The sequence below is a fragment of the Zonotrichia leucophrys genome, chromosome 17 (genome assembly GCF_028769735.1).
Source record: "Zonotrichia leucophrys gambelii isolate GWCS_2022_RI chromosome 17, RI_Zleu_2.0, whole genome shotgun sequence".
Lineage (NCBI taxonomy): Eukaryota > Metazoa > Chordata > Aves > Passeriformes > Passerellidae > Zonotrichia > Zonotrichia leucophrys.
The window spans coordinates 9,371,712-9,392,037 of NC_088186.1; the positions used below are offsets into that span (position 1 = coordinate 9,371,712).

At 47.4% G+C, this 20,326-nt stretch overlaps 1 protein-coding gene across 14 annotated transcripts in view; it reads right to left on the reverse strand.

Moving 5' to 3' along the window:
• Positions 1–20,326, reverse strand: part of CACNA1B (calcium voltage-gated channel subunit alpha1 B) — a 322,441-nt gene that overhangs the window by 292,447 nt on the left and 9,668 nt on the right. For all 14 annotated transcript variants that reach the window (XM_064728143.1, XM_064728152.1, XM_064728150.1 and 11 more), the window contains exon 3: positions 18,135–18,274. In XM_064728143.1, coding sequence (XP_064584213.1) covers positions 18,135–18,274 — 140 coding nt within the window. The remainder of the gene's footprint in view (positions 1–18,134; positions 18,275–20,326) is intronic.

Genomic DNA, 20,326 nt, shown 5'->3' on the forward strand with positions numbered 1-20,326 from the left:
CATGCTCAGGATGAGGCAGACCTGGAGCCTTCCTCCCCATGTGCTGCATCCCACAGGAGCTGAGCCCTGAGAGCAAACAGAGCTGGGACAGGACCCATCAGGTGTGCGCTGCATGCACAGGTGGTGGAGGCTCAGGGACAGCTGTGTGTGGAGGGGCAGGTTAATGTTTGACAGCATGAGGAGACCACGAGCACCCGGGAAGCACAGGATGAACCAGACCCATCCCACCTGAGCTGACCTCAGCTGCTCCTTGTGCTCCATCACCAGAGCCTCTCACTGTCACAGACATCTTTTATGAAAAATCCTTTCCTTAGGATTTTTCCTCCTGAGAAGCTGGGAGGCCTCAGGAACAAAATGTAAACAATGGTTATCTGCTGCTGTGGAATGCAACAGGTGCATCTGTGATTGGTCTCATGTGGTTGTTTCTAATTAATGGCCAATCAGAGTCAGCTGGCTCAGACTTTCTGTCCCAGCCACAAGCTTTTGTTATCATTCTTTGCTATTCTATTCTTAGCTAGCCTTCTGAGGAAACCTTTTCTTCTATTCTTTTAGTATAGTTTTAATGTAATATATATCATAAAATAATAAATCAAGCCTTCTGAAACATGGAGTCAGATCCTCATCTCTTCCCTCATCCAAGAACTCCCCTGAACACCATCACACTCTCACCCTCCCCACAATGAGCACAACCAAGGGCTTCCCATCAGGGGTGGGCAGAGCAGAACAGCCCAGCTCCTCAGATGATGGAAACCCCATAAAAATCCCCCTGGACTCAGCACTCAGGTGCTGTGTCCAGTTTGGGGTTCCTCACTGCAAGAAGGACACAGAGGATGAGCATGCCCAGGAAAGGGGCTGGAGCCCCAGGAGGGGCTGAGGGAGCTGGGAAGGGGCTCAGCCTGGAGCAAAGGAGGCTCAGGGGGCCCTTGTGGCTCTGCACAGCTCCTGACAGGAGGGGACAGCCAGGGGGGGTCGGGCTGTGCTCCAGGGAACAGGGACAGGAGCAGAGGGAACGGCCTCAGAGTGGACATCAGGAGGAATTTCTTCACAGAAAGGATGATTAAACATTGGACAGGGCTGTCCAATGTGGTGGTGGGGTCCCCACCCCTGGAGGTGTCCAAGGAACGCCTGGAGGTGGCACTCACTGGGTGACAAGCAGGTGGAGGTCAGTCACAGGTTGGATTCGATGATCTCACAGGTGTTTTCCAACCTAAATAATTCTGTGATAGATCAAAAAATCTCCAGTGACCACAACTTTGGGACGCAACCCTAAAATTAGCCTAAGTTTAAATTCAGTTTCTGCAGGCTGGGCCATCCCTCCACATGGGTAAGCACAGAGCAATTAGGAAGAGCTATTACCAGAGAAAACATTTCATCCAAAAAGTGCATTTTTAAGGATGCTCGGACTCTCAGCTGGGTCCATCTGCCCAGAGATTGAGCAGCACAGCAGCAGGAGAGAAACTTTTTGCTGAATAGTTTTTATTGAATTCCCCCACACACATTCCCCCTGGATTTTGGTCAACCACAACACAAACTCAAGCCAAGTTTGCCAAAATCCCTCCTTGAAGAAAAGCAGCATGGAGAAGGTTTTGTGTGCCAACATTGTTAAATCAAAACCTTTAGAGTCTGGTCTTTTCTACTTAAAAGGATCTCACAGTTTAATTTCCCAAATAAAATTGAAGTTAAAAAATTAAAATTGAGAACATTAAAAGCTTGGAATCATTATAATCCAGATTAGACAAAAACATTACCCCTCATTTCCCCCAATTTTCTTGCCTTTTTAATCTGCTTTTCCTATGAAACTCAGTCCTTTCAGTGCTTCTGCATGGCATGAAACAATTCCCTTGATTTTTCACGGAAGCTGAAATCAGGGTTATTTGCACAGAGGAAGCAGTTGCACCACATGCATTTCCATACCTCTCAGACAGCTAAATTTAACGAGTTAATTACGTGAGGAGGAGAGGGGAAGTGTAAGAAAGGCTGCACCTGGCAGCAGCCAACCATCTTTGCTTCCTCCAGGAGCAGCTCTGGAGCCTTTCAGGGAGGAGCCTCCTCATCCTCCCATTCACCTGCTCCATGCTGGAACAGGCTGGCAGATCTCAGCCTGAACAATTTGTCCCCATCTTAAAGCCACGTTTGAAAAACTACAATAAATTAAAAAAAAAAAAAAAGAGAGAGAGAGAAAGCTGAGAAAGCTGAGAGGTTTAATTACTTTTATCCCTGTCTGAGAGGCGCTTTCAAGTATAGCCAGGGTTCCTGGAATTGCAGTCCCAGTGCCAGGGAGAAAATGAACAGCAAGAGACAGGCTAAAAAAATCCCCGGCTCCCGGATATTTGCCTGAAACACAGCTCGTTTCCAAGAACAAGGCACTGCAAAGTCTGGCTGGGGCTGGTCTCCAGCAACGCCCTTCCCATCACTCTGCTCCAAGGTTACTCCAAGCCTGAGCTCAGGGGTTTACAGATCCTCCCCACGCTCACAGCTCGGGCTGGGTGAGGTGGGAAGTGGCAAGAGCTGGGTTTGTGTGGTGTTTGTGAGGGTCCCCAGGATGAGGTGAGAGATGAGAATTTGAGGCCATGTTCCCAGAAGGCTGACTTATTATTTTATTGTATTATATTATATTAAAAATGCTATACTAAAACTATACTGTAGGAGCATCAGGGAGTAGGACAGTGGGGATGGATCGAGACGAGAGATCCCTGGAGCCAGGTCTGGAACTTGGGGTTTATTGCAAAGGGCCTGGGTGCAGGGCCCTGCTGGGAGCTGCCAAACACAGCTCAGAGCAGGCCCGAGAGAAGTAAAGAGAGTGGTACAGAGGATGAAAGGATGAGAGTGTAAAAGGGTAAGAGAGCGAGGTTCCCGTTACAATACAATAAATCTTCTTCTGTGTTGAATATTCTGATTCTCACTAACCAATCTAGTACAAAATACAAATCCTATAGCATTTACATACAGCCTATAAGAATCATTACATTACCATACTGTGTTACATTTTAAACCCTAAAAACTCCTCTTTGGGCCCCTTCTGCCAAGCTGTAGGGTCTGCTCTGACCCTTGGGCCTGTCTGCAAGCAGAGGGTGTTGTTTCATCAAAAGGGGATTACCTTCAGCTGGGCACACCATTGTTTTCCAGTTGCTCAGTAACTGAGGGATCTCAAAGCTTGTTTTCATTTCAATCTCACTTATAGTTTCCATATTCTCAAAATCTTTTGCCAGGCAATCATATTTATAAGGCTTTCTGTTTCATCTTCCCCACACTATACTAAAGAAAGAGAAAGGAGACATCAGAAGGCTTAACAAGAATGAATAATAAAAACCTGCAACTGACTCAGAGTCCCGACATAGCTGATGGTGATTGGCCACTAAGTAAAAACAATTCACATGCTGGGTAAACAATCTCCAAATCACATTCCAAAGCAGCAAAACAAGGAGAAGCTGAGGCTTCTCAGCTTCCCAGGAGAAGAAATCCTGGTGAAGTGATTTTTCAGAAAATATTTGCTTTGGTTCTGCTGGATTTAATGAGAGCTCAGAGGGATAGGCTCTGCTTTGGGCACAGGTTGCACACAGGAGCTGGTTCCCTGATGGATGAGCTCAGTGAAAGGCTCAGCCCTCCAGCCTCCAACTCCAAACACAACCTGAGCATTCCAAGAGTCATTTCCATGGAGCCACCTTTGTGGGGTCTGCAGCTCCGGGTGTACGCCCAGCCCTGGCTGCTCGGCAGGGTGGGCAGCCCCAGGAGCTCCAGTGCCAGCTGAGATGCCAGCCCTGGGGGACTCAGGGTGATCAGACACCCAGTGGAGCCCTTGCCTGGGGTGCAGCTCTGCTGGAGGGTACCAGCTCAGCAGTTTCCTATCTGTCACCTGCATCAGTGCCATGGCTCCGGCAGCGGGGATTCCTCAGCTGCTGCTCGTGCTTCAGCCATGGCACACAGGGGAACCAGGGGGATGGTCACCCCACTCATACTTTAAATCTTCTAAAGATTTGGTTTGTTTTGGTTTTACTCAAACCAGGGGGATGTTCACCCAACTTCTACTTTAAATCTTCTAGAAATTTTGTTTGTTTTGGTTTTACTCGAGCCCCTCGTTTGTAAAGAGGAAAACAAATCTAGCTGTGACCTCATGAGTCTGGGGATGATGAGTGTTGTGGGAAATCCAGGATTCCTGGACAACTGACCAATATAGTCAAGCAGAAGCTGTTTATTGTTTACATTACACACATTTTTATAAATTCTAAACTACTGAGTTCACACTTCTTAATTGGTGCCTTTGTCTTGTTCACTCATTTTCTGCCTGCATTTCTCAGAGTATGTGATTGGTTACAGTCCTCTGTTATCCAGTTCTTGCTGTCTTGATATTCTGTTTTTCAGCCTCTTCTTTCTTAATTCAGCACAATTTATGTTCCAGTAGCCTTTATGAATTCCTGAGGCTTTGGTAACAAACTCAGAAGCAGGCTGGCTGCACACTATGGCCTAACCCTTGCAAATACGCTGCAACAGATGAGTTCTGGTAAATCACAAATTTCTCATGGACAAGAGGCAGCACCCAACACTTATGGCTTTCCCTGCACCTCACAGACACCCACGCAGTGCCTGGCACGTGGATGCAAACACCACAGGGCTCTGCCTCACGGCTCAGTCCCTCAGGCCACTCACCTGCAGCTGAGCTGCCCACGGAGCCATGAGGCAGCTGGATCCCACAGATCCCTTTCTAGAAACATTCCTGCAAAAAACACGATCCAAGAGGCTCAAAGTACAATGGAAAGTACACAACAGACATCACCAAGGCCTTGTCTTTGTCCCTCTCTTGAGCTTTCTTCACCCAGAGTCACTGTGGCCACCACAGGCTCCTTCCCAACCCCATCTGAATCCCTCATCCCAATCCATGAGGGTTCAGCTGGAGCTTCCCCAGCTTATTCACTGCAACCCCAGCTCCAGTCACACTTCCTACACCAACAGCAGGACCAAAGCATTGCCACCACCGCCCAACACCAGCTGTGAGCTGTGGGACACTCATTAAATCCCACCCCAGGGAAGGGGCAGTGGACAGGGACCTCTCAGTCCCACTTTATACAAGGTCCTGAGCAGTCTCACACCAGGACTCACCTTTCCATGCACCTCTCCTGCAAGGACATGCAGCTTCTCTCTGTCACCATGTTCTTTCCATGGCTAAGGATCCTCTTTCACAGCCCAGGTTATAATCAGTTTAACACCCCAGCAGCCACACACAGAAAGTCCTCTCTCTCCATCCTCTCATATCTCCAGGCCTTTTGTCACATGATAAGCTGGTGGACACTCTGCAGTGTCAGCAGCACAGTGCCAGACACCTCTAAGGTGTCAGATCAGGCTCTGCAGTTGGATGAACAAGGCCTGGAGGATCCCCTGGTGCTGCCAGGTGGTTTTAACTGAGCAGTCCAACACCATCTCCACCAGGGTGAGGGAATTACTCCCTCCTAACCCCCCTGGCAGTGGCTTTACACCACAGTTCATGACACTGAGCCCTCAACCCTGAACAAGCTCAGCTTCTGCAGAGCTGACAACATCCAAGAGCAGGTTTGGTCCACACAGAAACCCGGGGAGATGAAGAGGAATAAATGGCTGCAGCACCAAGGACCCTGTTTTGCAAAGTCACTTTCCTTGATCCATCCATATTTCAGCACAGCTCCAACTGAGCCCCATTAATGTAATTGATTCTTAATGGCATTCTCCAAGATACCATGTGAAGATTTTAACAGGCTATTAGATGGAAATTAAGCCTCACCCAAACCTTCCTCCTGTGGAACAAAGGTTTGCAAAGATGCAGGGGGGCTATTCCATTCCTGCTAATGGACCAGAAGGTTGTTTTGAGGAAAAGGGACACTAATTCTACATTTTCCAGCCCTCACAGAGGGACACCAGAGGTTTGTTGTTACAAGGAAAGGGTTTCTCATCCTTCCCACACAAGCCAGATCAGAGGGCAGCCCTAGTGGGATCAGAAGCAGAAGTGGTGTTTGATGAGCTGGAGGGCTGCCAGCTTTCAAAAAGGAAAAAATAAATACAAATTTTGTTTGCTTTTGTCCCCTGGGCACCTTCATGCCAAGCAGGCCTCAGCTGATTGCTCAGATGTGGCTTTGAAACCCAAAGAGCTGAACCTGGTCCAGGTCACAGCTGTGGCTTCAGCACTGCTGGAACCCTGGGGAGGCTTCTGCTGCAGGAAACCTTTCCAGCCCCATCCTGCTGTGGAAAGAGGCACCAGGAAAACACTCCCAGCTTCTCCCTGCCATTCATGAACCACACCTTTTGAAAATCAACCCATGATTCCAGCATTTCAAAGCCAGGACATTGAGCAGTGACATTCCCCTCTCTCCATCCAAGGTGGAGCCCCTCGTTTTCACACAAGTCGGTGACAACACTGGTGGACATTTTGACTCAGAGCACACCACCTCCCCCAGAGGTCCGACCCTGCCTGGGGCTGAGCTCTGGCAGACACCCACAGCTGCAGCTCTGTGTGTGCCACGCCGTGGATTTAACACATTCCCCGTGGAACACGAGCGCTGAGCTCCCTGCAAGTCTCCCACTCACTGTGACTGAGCAGCTACAAGAGTTCTAGCTGATGATTTCTAGAAGATGATGCTGTTACCATCTCTTTTACTTCTGATTCAAGTTCCCCACACTTCATTTCAACATTCTAAAGGCTTATTTTTACTTCTTTTGAGACATTTGAAACTCACTACTTTTCAGGGCTGACAGGCAGCCTCCTTCACCGGTACGTTACAGAGTCAGGAACCAGCACTGCCTTCATTTTTAAAGAGGTGGGAATGTGGAAACAAAGGGAAAAGAAACAGCCTAAAATCCCTTATTAGCCAAAGATATGAGAAGAAGAGAAAAACAGAACCCTCAAAATCCCATCCACTGCCCAGTGTGCTGCAGAAGAGAACCAGAGCCGCATTATCCTGGATCTGCCTCAGACACAGCATTAACTGCTCCCATGCTCTCCTGTTCCTTCATGCGTCAAAATAAAACAAGAAATTGAATCATGCCAAGCTTCCTTTTCACCCTTTGTGAAAGGCAGGGGTTACCATCATTTTGTATCTGTTTAACTGGCTTTAAATTGTAACCAGAGAGTGAAAAAAATTAAGTTTTTAAAAACAGGCTTGGAGTGGTCCTGTCTGTACAACTGGTAACCAAGTCAAGCATTTCCAAATCCTATTTTATTCTACCTATCCAATTGTAGTACTTCATTATTACAGAACAAGAAATTTAAAGAAGCTCAGGATTCATCCAGCCAGCCAGGAAGGTAATTTGGGCCACAGAACTTCAGGAATCTGGAACGCTTCTGCCCAGGAAGTGGGTAAATAAGGCTGAGATTTGGCATCAGGAGACAAGAAAGGTAACATTTTTCATTTCAGCACATTTCTCAGAGCAGAGATAAGCTGCAGAGATCTGTGATGAGGTTATTCATGTTATCAGCTAAATGGTTTTGAACAGATACAGCATCACTTACTTGGAGCACATGAACATGAACTTCTGAAAATAATGGGATTAAAAAGAAATGTGAGGAGTTTTCTGGAGTTCATTCCTCATCCTGCAGCCAGAGCAGCCAGGATCCAGCAGTCCAAAGATTCAGAAGTCTCAAGCTGAAACTTCACCTCATCTTTTCTCCAGGCCTGTTTCTAATGACCCTCAGGAAAGGTCTAACCCACCTACCAGCAGCCAAGAGTGCAGATCCCTTCCCAGTGTGGAAATAACTCCCTGCAACCTCCCAGAGCCTTTGGCTGCCACCCCTTTCCCAGCGCTGGAGGCCAGAAAAGCAGCAGAGATTTGTCTTTGGCACTGGGAGGGAGCTTTGCTAATGCTCCTCCCCAGCAGGAGAGCTTTCATGCCTGACTGGTGGCAGCTGGACGAGCTCTCAGCTCTGACTGAAGCCTCATTGAGGACAGGGCCACCCCCTGATCAGATAATTTCACCTGCCAGAAGCTTCTCCTGTGTTCCAGATCCTGCAAAGTCAGGAGGCCACGGCTGAGATCCTCCCAAAGCAAGGTCAAGGGGATGCTCCACCATGGAAAGGGAGCAGTGACACCCCTGCAGCACCAGGTCTGAGCCTCCTGACCTCCCTCCTCACCCAAACCAAGCCCCCTTTATCACAGTGATATCCACATTACCAGCAACCACCTGGGATTCATTTTAAATGAGTGCCAATTTTCAACCCCAGATCTTTTCCCACAGCTGAGGCTCACGGGGTTGGAGGGCACACTCAGCTCTGGAGCATTGAAGTTTCTCTCTGAGCTGTAGCAGGAAGATGTTTGATCTTTAAATCAGACATGAAGGGATGAAACAGCAGCACTCCTATTGATATTGTGTCGTGTCTAAACTGACAAATTCGTATTCCCAGGTCAGGCTGGAACAGGCTGGATCCTGCTCCCAAGCCGTGGCTCCGCAGGATTCAGAAGAAATTACAAGATAAAGGAAAGGACAATTATGAAACAGCCTGTTCACATTTCCACCTAACTTATTCCAGGGAGCACCAGGGAAAGGCCTAATCATCCCCCTTCAAAAAATACCATTTCCCTTCTGGTGGATCTGAAGATCATCTCAAGGCTACTTTGGTCTCCAGATCCAAACCAGCAAATGCTTGTGATGATTTCCATGAGTTAATTACATTTCCATTAGCGAAGAAGTTCTAAAACTTCATTTTCGTCACTGATGTTTTTTGAGTCCTACCAAAATAGACAGGGAAACATGATTTTCTCTCTGCTTTTCTTTATCTATCTCACCCTTATGAGACTTTGCTCTTAATTTTAACACTCTCAGCCTTTTCACTTCTCCTTAAATGGACATTTCTTCAACACTTTAATCATTTTCACAGCCTTCATCCTGAGCTCCCATGCCCAAACTTTATTTAAGGATGCTGGTTCAGGGTGTTTGAGAGGGGGAAACTGAGCCAAAAGGCTGAATGACTGAACTGTGTACCTTTTTTAGTTCTTTTTAATTGGAAAATAAGCTGAGAGCCCCAATTCAAGTTCTATTAAGTCCTTTTTGAACCAGAATCAAGCTACATCCAACCAAGTATTTCTGATTATCAGTGTTCTTCAGCACAGGAACATTTCATAGCTGGAAAAGTCTCAGTCTTCTCCAAGCAGCTCAATTTTGTCCTTCACTTCTGTACTTCTACATCATCCCATGGACCATCAATGTGCTCCTAAAGCCTCAGTCTGACTCTGGGACCTTCCAGTTGTGCAGAGCCCTACAGGGAATTTGTGTAATGAGGCAAAGGAGGGGAGTCAGCCTTAACCCCTTTTCAGAAACCTCCCTAAGGAACAACCCTCTGCTCACAGATTCCTGGCTGAGAGCAGCCCTCCCCTCTTTGGAGAGACCCAGCAACAATTTCTATTCCCAGGGAAGCCCAGACTGCTCCAATCTCTACTCCTGATCCTTTCTTTGCTTAAATCTCACCCAGCCCAGCCTGAACTGACTTGAACTGAGCCAACAGCTAAACCCATTATTGTCTAAAATTGGGTTTAACTCAGGAGTGACCTGAACTTCTTGCTCCAGAGGGAGGCTTTTAAAATGCTGCAGCTGATCACGAGAATCACCTACACAAACACACCCAGCCCTGCAGCCAGCTCGGAAACCAAGACAACTCCAGCACTGACAGAACAAGAATATCCACCAGAAAAGCCTGACCTGTTTCCTGAATGCTCCACCCTGACATCACTGAGCAAATGAGTTTGTTGCATTTATCAATCCAAAACCCATGACAGGTGACTTTTCTGGCCACCAAAATATGGGGAGATGGAGGAGGGAGGAGACACAATTGTGTCAGACATGGATTCAGCTGATGCTGACCATGCCAGGAGGGAAAGGTTTCTCCTGTGTGTTGTTTAGGTGGCCTTTGTGAGGATCAGGGAGTTTTCCAAGGCCTCTAAGCTCACCCCACAGGTTTGGCTATTGGAATTATGATCCCAATATTGCAACATTTGGTGTGTGCCACAGGAGGCAGGGCTTTCTCAGCCTGAGCTGCTGGGCTTGCCCAGGGTAGAAGAGGGACCTTCCCACAGTCAGGAGCTCATCCAGAGGAGTCATCCTGCAGCCTGACCTCACTCATGGGGGATCCCTTCCTCTGTCTCAGACCCTTCAGCACAGAGAAGATGCAAGAGAGCTGAAGTTAAGCAAAAAAATCTTGTGGAATTGTGTGGAAAAGCATCTCCAGGGGCTGATCCTGGATGTGGCTTGGCCTGGAATTCACACATCCTCTGGCTCCAGCTTCCAGCATGGAAGCCCAGCCCTGGCCAGAGCATCTTACACACCTCTTGAGTGGTTCAGCAAGAAAAGAATGAAAAATCAGCTTTCCAAATCCAAGTTTTCCAAATCCAAGTTTTCTTGATGTTTTCAGAGAGCCCTGAGGAAGAGAATGGTCTGAGAGCCCCCAAAGCCTTTGGGGTGAGATGTGGATCCAAGGACACGTGTGCAGGCTCACTGTTGGCACTCAGGCTTAGATCATGACTAAAACCAGGCTGGTTTTCCAAATCCTCACCCTTTTGCACAGCCACAGGCAGGTTCTTCTCCCCTGAGATGAGCAGGCACTTTGCCATCCAAAGCTGCTCCCTTGGAACTGGGACACAGCAGCAGAAGCACTATTTGAGAAGCAGGAGTCTGAGGTAACCTGCACCCTCCTCCTCCTCATCTAATTATGGGACAGCACTCAACACCACACACAGCACTTGGGTATTTTGGGCTTGGTGATTTTTTTGCTTGTTTGTTTTTAAACAAGGAAGCATTAAAAATAAGGAATTAAAGCCCTTTGGAGCTGCAGTTTGATTTGCTGGTTAGGGGTTGAATTCCCAGCATCCACACCCAGCTCCAAGAGCAGGTATCAATGTTTTCCACCTCTAGGTGCCCACAGGACATGGTTTCCAGGGCAGAATCACATTAGGAGCAGATCCCAAGGTCCAGAGTCCTCTTCCCACCTGCAGGCTCCACAATTGCCTGTGCAGCTGCTTCCCTCACAAGAGACAATATTTCCCTGCCACCCACCTGCCTTTGAGAGCCATAAAAAGCTAAAAATACTGTCTGGACTCTGGACTAATGATCCTGCCTGCCTTTGATAAAGCCCTGGCTGCCATGAGGAGCAACCCTTGCTTTCATTTGGGATGGTCACTTCCACTTGACAGCTGCCCAGCTTCAGAGGGAGGTAAACACCCATAAATATTGTCTGGCAGCCCCTCTCTGTGAGCACAAAGCTTCCAGGAAGCACAAACAGGCACAAAATGTAGAAATGGATATGAGATGGAAACCTGGATGGTTTTGTTTCCTCTCTCTTTAATAGAAAGGAGGCTGTTTGTGCCCCAACTTCTCAGCTCCTTGTGCTGTTCCATCATTATCACTTCTCATCCCAGGTATTCGATACATCGCAGTACCTTTTAATAAAGTAAGAGAGCAGCACATCAATCTCATTATCTGTTTGCCCTTGAGAGGTTCTCTGACCTGAAACGTTTGGTTTGCCACCACCAGAGCAGAGCCAGAGCAGGATAATTTCTGCCAGGGAAGGGCTGTCCCCACCTGCAGCTCCTCTGAGGGGCTGGGACCATCTGCAGCCTTCCTCTAAGCACAGCCCAGAGTCCTCCTCTGCCCAGGAAAGTCTCCTGATTTAGCAGCCAGCCACACAATTACTCACCCACCCGCTTCTCTCAACCTGCCTCCAGCCACCCCCACCAAAATCGATGCAGAAAAGCCACTACAAGCAACAAAAAAAGACACGAGCCCTAATTAACACAGCAAGAGGCTCAGCACGGCCTGGGGCCCCCTTTGCTCAGAGAAACAAGCCCAGAGAGAAAACATGCTCCAGTCCCAAGGAAGCTGCTGCCCACTGGGCAAAAAAGGAAATGGGGACATTTGCCAGATGGGTTTAGAACCCTCAAACTCTTCTTCCCTGCCCAGTCTTCTCTGAAGGGAATGGCTCCTGCAGCTGCCCAGGAGCCCAGACAGCCAAGGGGCAGAGGATAGAACAATTTCTGTTCCACCTGAGACCTCACACACCCTCCTCCCTCCCAGTTACAAACTCTCTCTGTTTCAAAAATGAAAATTTGATGTCTTGCCTTCCCTCTTTTCTGCCCTCACCCACCAGCCAGAGCACCAGGTAATACCTTACAGGTAAATCCCTGTGTCTTGTCCACCTTTATCTGATTTAATTTCAGAAGGGGCCTTGGCTCTTCTGAGCCAGCAAGTGTCCATCCATCACTGGAGCATAAAAGAAATTGAACACAACGATCAGCTGCATTAAAATCCATAAAAGCTTTGCTCCTTTCATGACTCATGCACGGTGCTGACAGCACTCACCCCGAGTCCATCACCACCCCAAGCAAACAGTTCCTTTTCCTTGTGACAGCCAACCAGGACTGAGCTTGTTCCTCCTCAAAGCGTCCCTTTTCCCAACTCCTGTTGTTGCCCTGCTTTGCTTTCTAGCACACAAGTGCCAAAATTTCCACATTGGGAAAGCTGAGGGCAATCTGCACTTCCCTGCTCCCAGCCCTTCATTCCCCGCATCTCCATTCCCAGAGCTGATAGAGCATTGAGCAACCACCTAGAGGGGTGCTGCAGGGCAGCCAAGGGGGCTGATTTCATTTGTATTTCATTTTTCTAATTAGTTCTGTGTTTATTTGCAGGTGGAATATAGAATCAGATGATCACAGAAAGGTTTGGGTTGGGAGGGACCTTAAAGCTCATCCAGTGCCACCCCTGCCATGGCAGGGACACCTCCCACTGTCCCAGGATGTTCCAACCCCATCCAAACTGGCCTTGGGCACTGCCAGGGATCCAGGGGCAGCCACAGCTGACAAGGCCTGCTCACCATCACAGGGAAGGATTTTTTCTCTTAACATCTCATCTAAACCTCCCTTCTGTTTGAAGCCATTTCATCTCATCACCCTTATACACAAAGTACACCAGAGCCAGTCCCAGAGTTCAGATACCCTCATTTAAGAGCTTCTGAAGCACAGGAACATGCACATGGAGAGAAAGAAATGCTGGAGCCAAAGCTTCTGTGAGTATTTGACAGCTTTAAGAATCCCAGCCCTCACCAAGGTGTTTCCTTCTCCAACACTTCCCTGGTCACATTTCCCCCCACACCTTGTCTAGGAGGTACATCCACCTGAAAGGAGCAGATCCAAGGTCCAAACCTGCTGCACAGCCCAGGCTGGGTGGTTCCTGTGCCTCCCACTCTGTCACTCATCCCTGCACCCAAGGCTGCTGCTCCTCAAACACAGCACCAGGAATAGCAGCTCCCACTGCCCACATAGCAGGATGATCCTGGTAACCAGCAACGCTCACATCGAGCATGAGCAGGCCTTTATGCTGTTACTAAATGAGTTGCCTTCCAAATTATTAGCAGCATCAGGAGCTGGGAGCACATTTCTCAGACAATCAAGATAATTCTGGCTTTTGTAATTTGTTCCAGACAGGCTGAGACATCCGTACCCGCGCAGAGACTTTGTGCACATCGCTTGGCAGCGCCGGGGCTGGCACACGCTGTCTCTGCCAGTCCCACCCAGAGATGCAGGCAGCTGATCCAACTGGCTCAAGAAGCCACCAGGACTCTTCGAGAGTGTTTAATCCAGGCTGATTGGAAGCCAAAAGAAATTAATTCTGCTCATAAAGGGCAGAGCATGATCCTGTCAAGCACTCCGTTATTTCATAGCGGCCTTTAGCCGCTCTTGGTGTTGGACAAACACAATGTGGTTGTGGTCACTCCATGAGGATGTGGCAGAACTGGGGAAGGACCAGAGCAGCAGAAAAGGCCTGTGGTGCACAGAAAAGCCCTCATGTCAAGGGAGGCTGGGCAGCAACTGGGGAAAAGCTGTCATTTCATAAAATCATAGGCATGCAGAAAAAGGAATTCTTCTTCAAACCTTACTAGAAGGCACCAAGGGGAATCTCGGGTAGCTGATGACGAAAAAGGGACAAGCAGCTCCTTTATTGGGGTGTGGAGTTAAACCCCACAGCCCATTGTCCATGGTATGGGAAACCAGAAGTATAAAAAAGTTCCAAAACAGAGTGGAGGGCAGACTCTAAAGCTCATTATCCCTGATTTGGAAACCAGAAGTATAAACAAGCTCCAAAACACAACTGAGAGCAGACCCCTTGGACATCACAGTTTAAAAGCCCTTTTTTCCCCTGAAAAACCCCTAGACATCTGAATTGTGGGACTCAAAGATCAATATCATTCTGTCCATGACTTGTTCCCCATTCTTCACCTCAGCACACAGCCCTTGACGCCAGCTCCACACAAACCCAGCAGTTCTTCAGGCTTTGCATCCAAAACCCAGGGGAAAATCTCTCATGAACTCCAGGAGGAAAAGGTCTGAACCCTCCATGCCCTGAATCAGAGCTCATGGCTCCAGCTGAGGGGACAGGACAAATTTGTTCCCAAAATAACTGTGGATTTCTAAAATTTTCAACCCAAAACACATAGCAGCAACAGAATTAAAAGTTCCCTTTGCCTCCACTTTGGAAAAAGTGCATTAAGATCATCCAGTCCCAAGCCAACTGAGAAACTGCATTTTTGTGTGATTTAGAGCTGCTAATGGGTGACGTCACCACTGGAGCCAGTGCAATCCCACAGAAACGTGGAAATAAAATGAGCAGGAGCTATAAAATGTGTGTTTTTCTCCCCAACAGCAACAGGCCGATGCCAGCAGGAGCAGCTTTCATTGAGACTCGTCTACAACTGGTGGAGATCACAAGAAATCACTAAATAAATCACAGAGGCAACAATATCTTTCCAGGAGAGCAACCTGTTCTCTTCCCAGGCCTTTGTTAACAGCAGATCCACAGGTTTCCTTGGAAGCAAATGAGAAATAGGCACCACAGCATTGCTGGGAAAAGAAAGCGAGGGAGTGTTTTCTGGAACAACAAACCAAAGCCATTTTGGGCCACTATCTGTTAGACTCGAGTTTAGCTCAATAAGATATTGATCCTGGCTGCATGGAACACAGCCCTGATGTATTTCCTGATTAACAAGTTCTGCTGTCTGCTTTTGACAAACAAAATCTCCCTCATTGCAGGTAGATAAAAAATATATTTATCAATAATTCCAGGGTGCAGGCATTGAGTAACCAAAAGAAAAAAAAATATATAAAAAGGGTTGGAAAAAGCAGGTGGGAAGGATTGCTGCATGATCACTGGAATATTTACACAAGGCTAAGTTCAATCAATGCAGAGCCTTCCCCCACAGCCTCCTCCAAAGCACACCCAGACTCTGGCTGGCCTTTTTCCTATGGAAACAGAGAGAATGAGAGCAGAGCTGCTCTTTGCTTTTCTGGTGCTTAGCTAAAAGCTGAAAATGAGATCAGGTTTTCTGGCATTCACCATTTACCTTAATAAAAACAAGCACTCAGAGGATTAGCAGGTACACAACTCTGTGTGGGGTATCATGGAACATTTTCATGATCTTTCATGCTTACACAGAAATCAAAAAAAAAAATAATAAAAGCAGAGGACTCAAAATCTCTCCATAATATTGAAGATCAATGTAAAACTGAGCTTGGGAGCTGAGCACTGCCTGGGAAACATGAAGTAACATTTTCAAGTAGAAATCTTGCACATATGGCAAAGGAAAGCTTTTGATAGAGTAGCAAAATGATATTTCAAAAACTGATGTCCTACCTATCTATATTTATAAGAACACATTAAGTACTGGCTTAGCACTGTCCTTTTTTATTATTCCCTAATAAATTACAGCTTGATCATTTTTTGAAACACAGAGATCCAGGTCTGCATTCCATAGAAATGAGAATGAAGGTTCCACTTGTCTCACCACCTTACATCCCACCCTTGGAGGGTTTGTCAGCAGGAAATTTCTCACTCATCAAGATGACTTTGAAATCTTGATGCAGAAACAAGGAGGATTTTGTCTCAAATAAACAACCAAGCACATGTTTCCCCTCTCACCTGAGCTTGTGCAGGCAGTGGGCACATGAAAAGGTTTTGGCCACTGAAGGAAACCCAAGGAAGAGGAACTCCAGATTTCCAGCACAGCCCCATGGCAACACAGGAGTGAGCTGAGAACTTAATCATGATCTGGGCAGTGCAGAGCAACACACACCAGGCTACAGAGAAAACACTAATTCAACCCCCTGTGTGAAGCTGCAGAGCTTTCAGTGCTCCCTCCACCTGGACTAGAAATATTCAGGAAAGCCTCAAACCAAGCATGAGTAACTCTGTTATTTTCAGTACCTTCCCCCTAACGCCAAAAATCGGGCACGAGCTCAAGTGCCTTGTTAAATGCAGCCCTCAAATTACAAGGATTAGAGGTCTGGATTTCCTCAGTGGAGATGACTCTTGGGCTCGAAGCTGATGAGCTGAGCCTTTGCCACCCCTGCACTGCTGCCTGGTGGGAAGCCCTTGTACAAGACAATTTCAGCAGGGCCCAGTTGGTGTCACCATTGGAAACAGCAGCCGTGACGTTAACAGGATGGCACTTCAAAGGAACCCGCAGGGCTGCAGATGGCACCGGGGGTCCTTGTTCCAGCTGTCTCATCAAGCTGATATCCCACAATTATTTTCCAGGATCAAACAGTGCTGCAAGAAGCAGCTCCCACAGCACCGGGGAGACGCCGCTCGTTCCAGGGGGATCCTGTGGCCGCTTCAGCTGCAACACTTGGAATGTGTCAGTTGTAAAATAAAACCAACAAACTCCGGAGTCTTGTGTTTATGGAGAAAAAAAAATAATAATAATAAAAGGAATTCAAGCCATGCCTAAACAATATGGCTGGGATTCAGAAAAGCTTTTCTGTGGAGCCTGGACTTTAAGTAGAGAACCACTGGAGTCAGCTGAATTCCAGCATATAGTGGAACGCTTTACTGTAGGATAAATTCAGCCGATGCCAAAGTCCTTTCCAGAATCACGGTCTTGATTTTATATTTTTTTAAACACAAACAATGATGTGGAGCTAACTAGGAATCAGAACAGAGCGTCAGTGAGAATAATTGCAGCATCTGTGCTAATTCTCTTTTCATCCTGGTACCCCCTGCTTCTAAGTATGGAAATCTGATTCTCCTTGTGCCTCCACTGAAGTTTCTATTGATTAAATACCCAGCCCCAGCAGCAGGAGAATCAAGCCCTGAATATTTATTCTCTTCCTCTTAATACATCAAGAATTCCCTTTGGCCTCTCAAGTGCTGTATCACAGGGTGCCATGAATGCAAATGGAATTACAGTGATCATGTAGCTAATGAATATATTTGTATATGTATGCAAGCACTTCCCTACTCCACACCACCACCAGGAGCAGGGAATATCCACACACACGGGCAGGCAAGGTGTGGGAAAGGATGGATATGGGAAGCATATCAATAGCAGGAGCCAGGCTGCAGTTTCTGAGGAGAAATGAACTGAAATCCTTCCAAGATGAAGGCTGCAAGCTCAGGACCTCACGCAGACCTTTGGATCGTTTCCTCTGAAGCTTTAAAGCCCAATTTGTAGACTAGAAGTGTACATGTTTATGTTTTCATTATCCACCAGCATCACCCTCTATTTATATAAATAGACAGAAACTGCTGCAATGCATAATGTAAAATATTGTCAGCATTTCCAAGGGAGAGATCAGTGATATCATCTCAAAGCAGGGTACAAAATGCACACGTAACCTTTTCACCTCCATCCTTAATAAGACATTTTGAATTCTTTTCAAACACCTTCAAATTCTTTTGAGAAAAGTTATTCTATAAGGGAATAAATTCATTCCTGCAGAAACTTGGCTGATTTCAGAGTTGTAACAGCTTAAAACCAGGATGCATTTAATTTGTTAGCACTCTCCATGTTGACTTCTAAAGTCATCCTGTAACGTCCGAAAATAAATTGACTTAAATCAGGTTCAAGTACCAGTGGCAATTAGAACCTGCAAAGTCACAGAAATGTCAGGAGGTGTCTGGATCAGACACACACTGGAATATCTACAAAGAAATATCCTCAAAACCACTTTTGAGTTGGTTCAAACACTTGGCAAGTGACTCATTCAGCACAAGAGCCACTCTTTGGGTTTACTACAGCCAGAAATGCAGGATTTTGGTGCTACTCCACTCCAGTCAATCCCAGCCCAACCCAGAGCAAACATACACCACAAACGAGGGTGAGAGCCCCGTTAAGCTCAGGGGGAGAGGAGGTCACCTACCCAGTGAGGACCACGACAAAATCCATCACGTTCCAGCCGTTGCGCAGGTAAGAGCCTTTGTGAAAAACAAAGCCCAGAGCGATGATTTTGATACCAGCTTCAAAACAAAATATTCCAATAAAGTACGGCTCAGTGTCATCCTGGAAAAGAAAGGAAATGAAAGGAGTCAAGGAGATATCCACGTTCCTGCTGTGATAAGCAGTCCCCTAAACAGCTACAGGCAGCAACTTCACACCTTTTCCATTCTTTGAACAGAGCTGAAATTAAAGGTTTAAGTTTGTTGGGAGTAAGATCACAGAGGAATTTCATTATTGTTTCTCTGAAATGAATTTTCTTTACAAATTGGCAATCCTGTTGGCCTTCATCCTGATGGTTCCACGCCACACTTTCCACCTTCACGGAATGTTCTGGAGGGAATTTTGATGTGGAGATTTTGCTCTAAGGGTATATTGAAATTAGAGATGACAGGTTTCTGGAGTTATTGGCATGGAAAATGTTCCACAACTCATCCAGGAGCCTGAAACAAGAGGGTGTCTTGGGGAGCAACAGTCAGCCACAGCAAGCCTGACTGCACTGACAGGAAATTATTTATTTATCATTTATTCCATCAGTTCGCTCTCTGCTCCTTCTCCTCCATTTTATCAATTTTCACAGCTGCAGCCTCATTTGTTTTCCTTTCACTGGGGATGTGGTTCAGGGAGAAATCCCCAACCCCTCCCATGAACAGCAGGAACAGCAAGATTTGTGTCTGGGGTCCATGGTGCAGACTAACACATCCCTTGGGATTGCAGATTCGTGTCCTTGCTCACTACACTGAAAATCAAGCTCAGTCTCTACAGTTTTACTAAACCTTTCATTCCATCTCTGCACCAGATCTCTCAGGATTAGACTTTATTGACTGGAGTTTCAACACAAATTCAGTGCCAAATGGAAGCATTTGGAAGGAAGATTTGGGCAAGAAATGAGAACAAAGCAAGATGTAAAAGCAATGGGCATCAATTTCAAGAACTTGTTCATCAGCTTTGGCACCAATAACCAATTTCCAAATGTGCCTTAGATCCTGGTTTGCAGTTAAATTTAGTGGAAGTAAAGCAGCCCTACCCAAAGAAGCAAACTTCCACAGTGAGAGATTAGAAATCTCTTTTCCAGTGGCTTTGGCATTTCTGGCCACTAGAACCAAAGAGCTGAGCTGCTGTTTGAGGTGTAGTTGTTTGTATTTTGCAATTCTCCCAATGACAATGGAGGATTGTTTGTTCTCTGATGGAAAAAGAGCAGGAATGTTGAGGTTTGTGGCCCCAGAACCAGGGAAGAATGCAGATTTGACACAAGCACAGCAACTCCTGCCCAGCTCTGGCACAGACCCACACTTCAGGACAGCACTGGCTCCAGAAATTGAGATTTTCACCCCTAAAAGTTGGCCCTATTCAGTCTTGAGAGGTGATGCTGAGAGGGGCCCTCAGCCCTGGTTGTCCCTGTCTGTCCATCTGTCCCAGTCTGTCCCTGAGTGTCCCTCAGTCTGTCCCTGTGCGCAGGGCTCAGAGCAGGCCCAGGCTCTGCTGCAGGCCCAGCAATGGCCCCAGAGCCACGGGCAGGGCCTGAGCCCAGCCCAATCTGTCCCTGTCTGTCTGTCCCTGTATGCCCCTGTATCCCCCTGTCCATCCCTGTCTGTCCCTGTGCACAGAGGTCAGAGCAGGCCCAGGCTCTGCTCCAGGCCCAGCAATGGCCCCAGAGCCATGGGCAGGGCCTGAGCCCAGCAATTCCCCTGCCCAGGAGGCAGAACTGCTGCCCTGGGCAGTGTCAGCCCTGAGCAGAGCCTGGGAGGCTCTGGGCTCTCCCTGACTGGGAACATTCCAGAACATCAGCCCTGTGCCCTGGGATGGCCCTGCTGGAGCAGGGAGGTGGCACCATGACCCCACTGTTGGTCCCCTCCAGCCTGAACCCCCCTGGGATCTGTAATGTGACAGCACAGAGCTCCCAGAGAGGCTTGGCTGGACATGACACAGCTCAGCAAGTCCAGCAGAGTGCTCCAGTCTCTGAGGATGCCTCCAAGCTGCTGGAAAACACAACCCCTGGAGAGGCTTTCCATCAGCTGCTGTTCAGGTTCCATTTCCCATGTCCCTACACACCTCAGTGGGAACAGCTCTTCCACCATTCCACCTTCCATCCCCTGTTACTTCTATTCCCCTGCACCT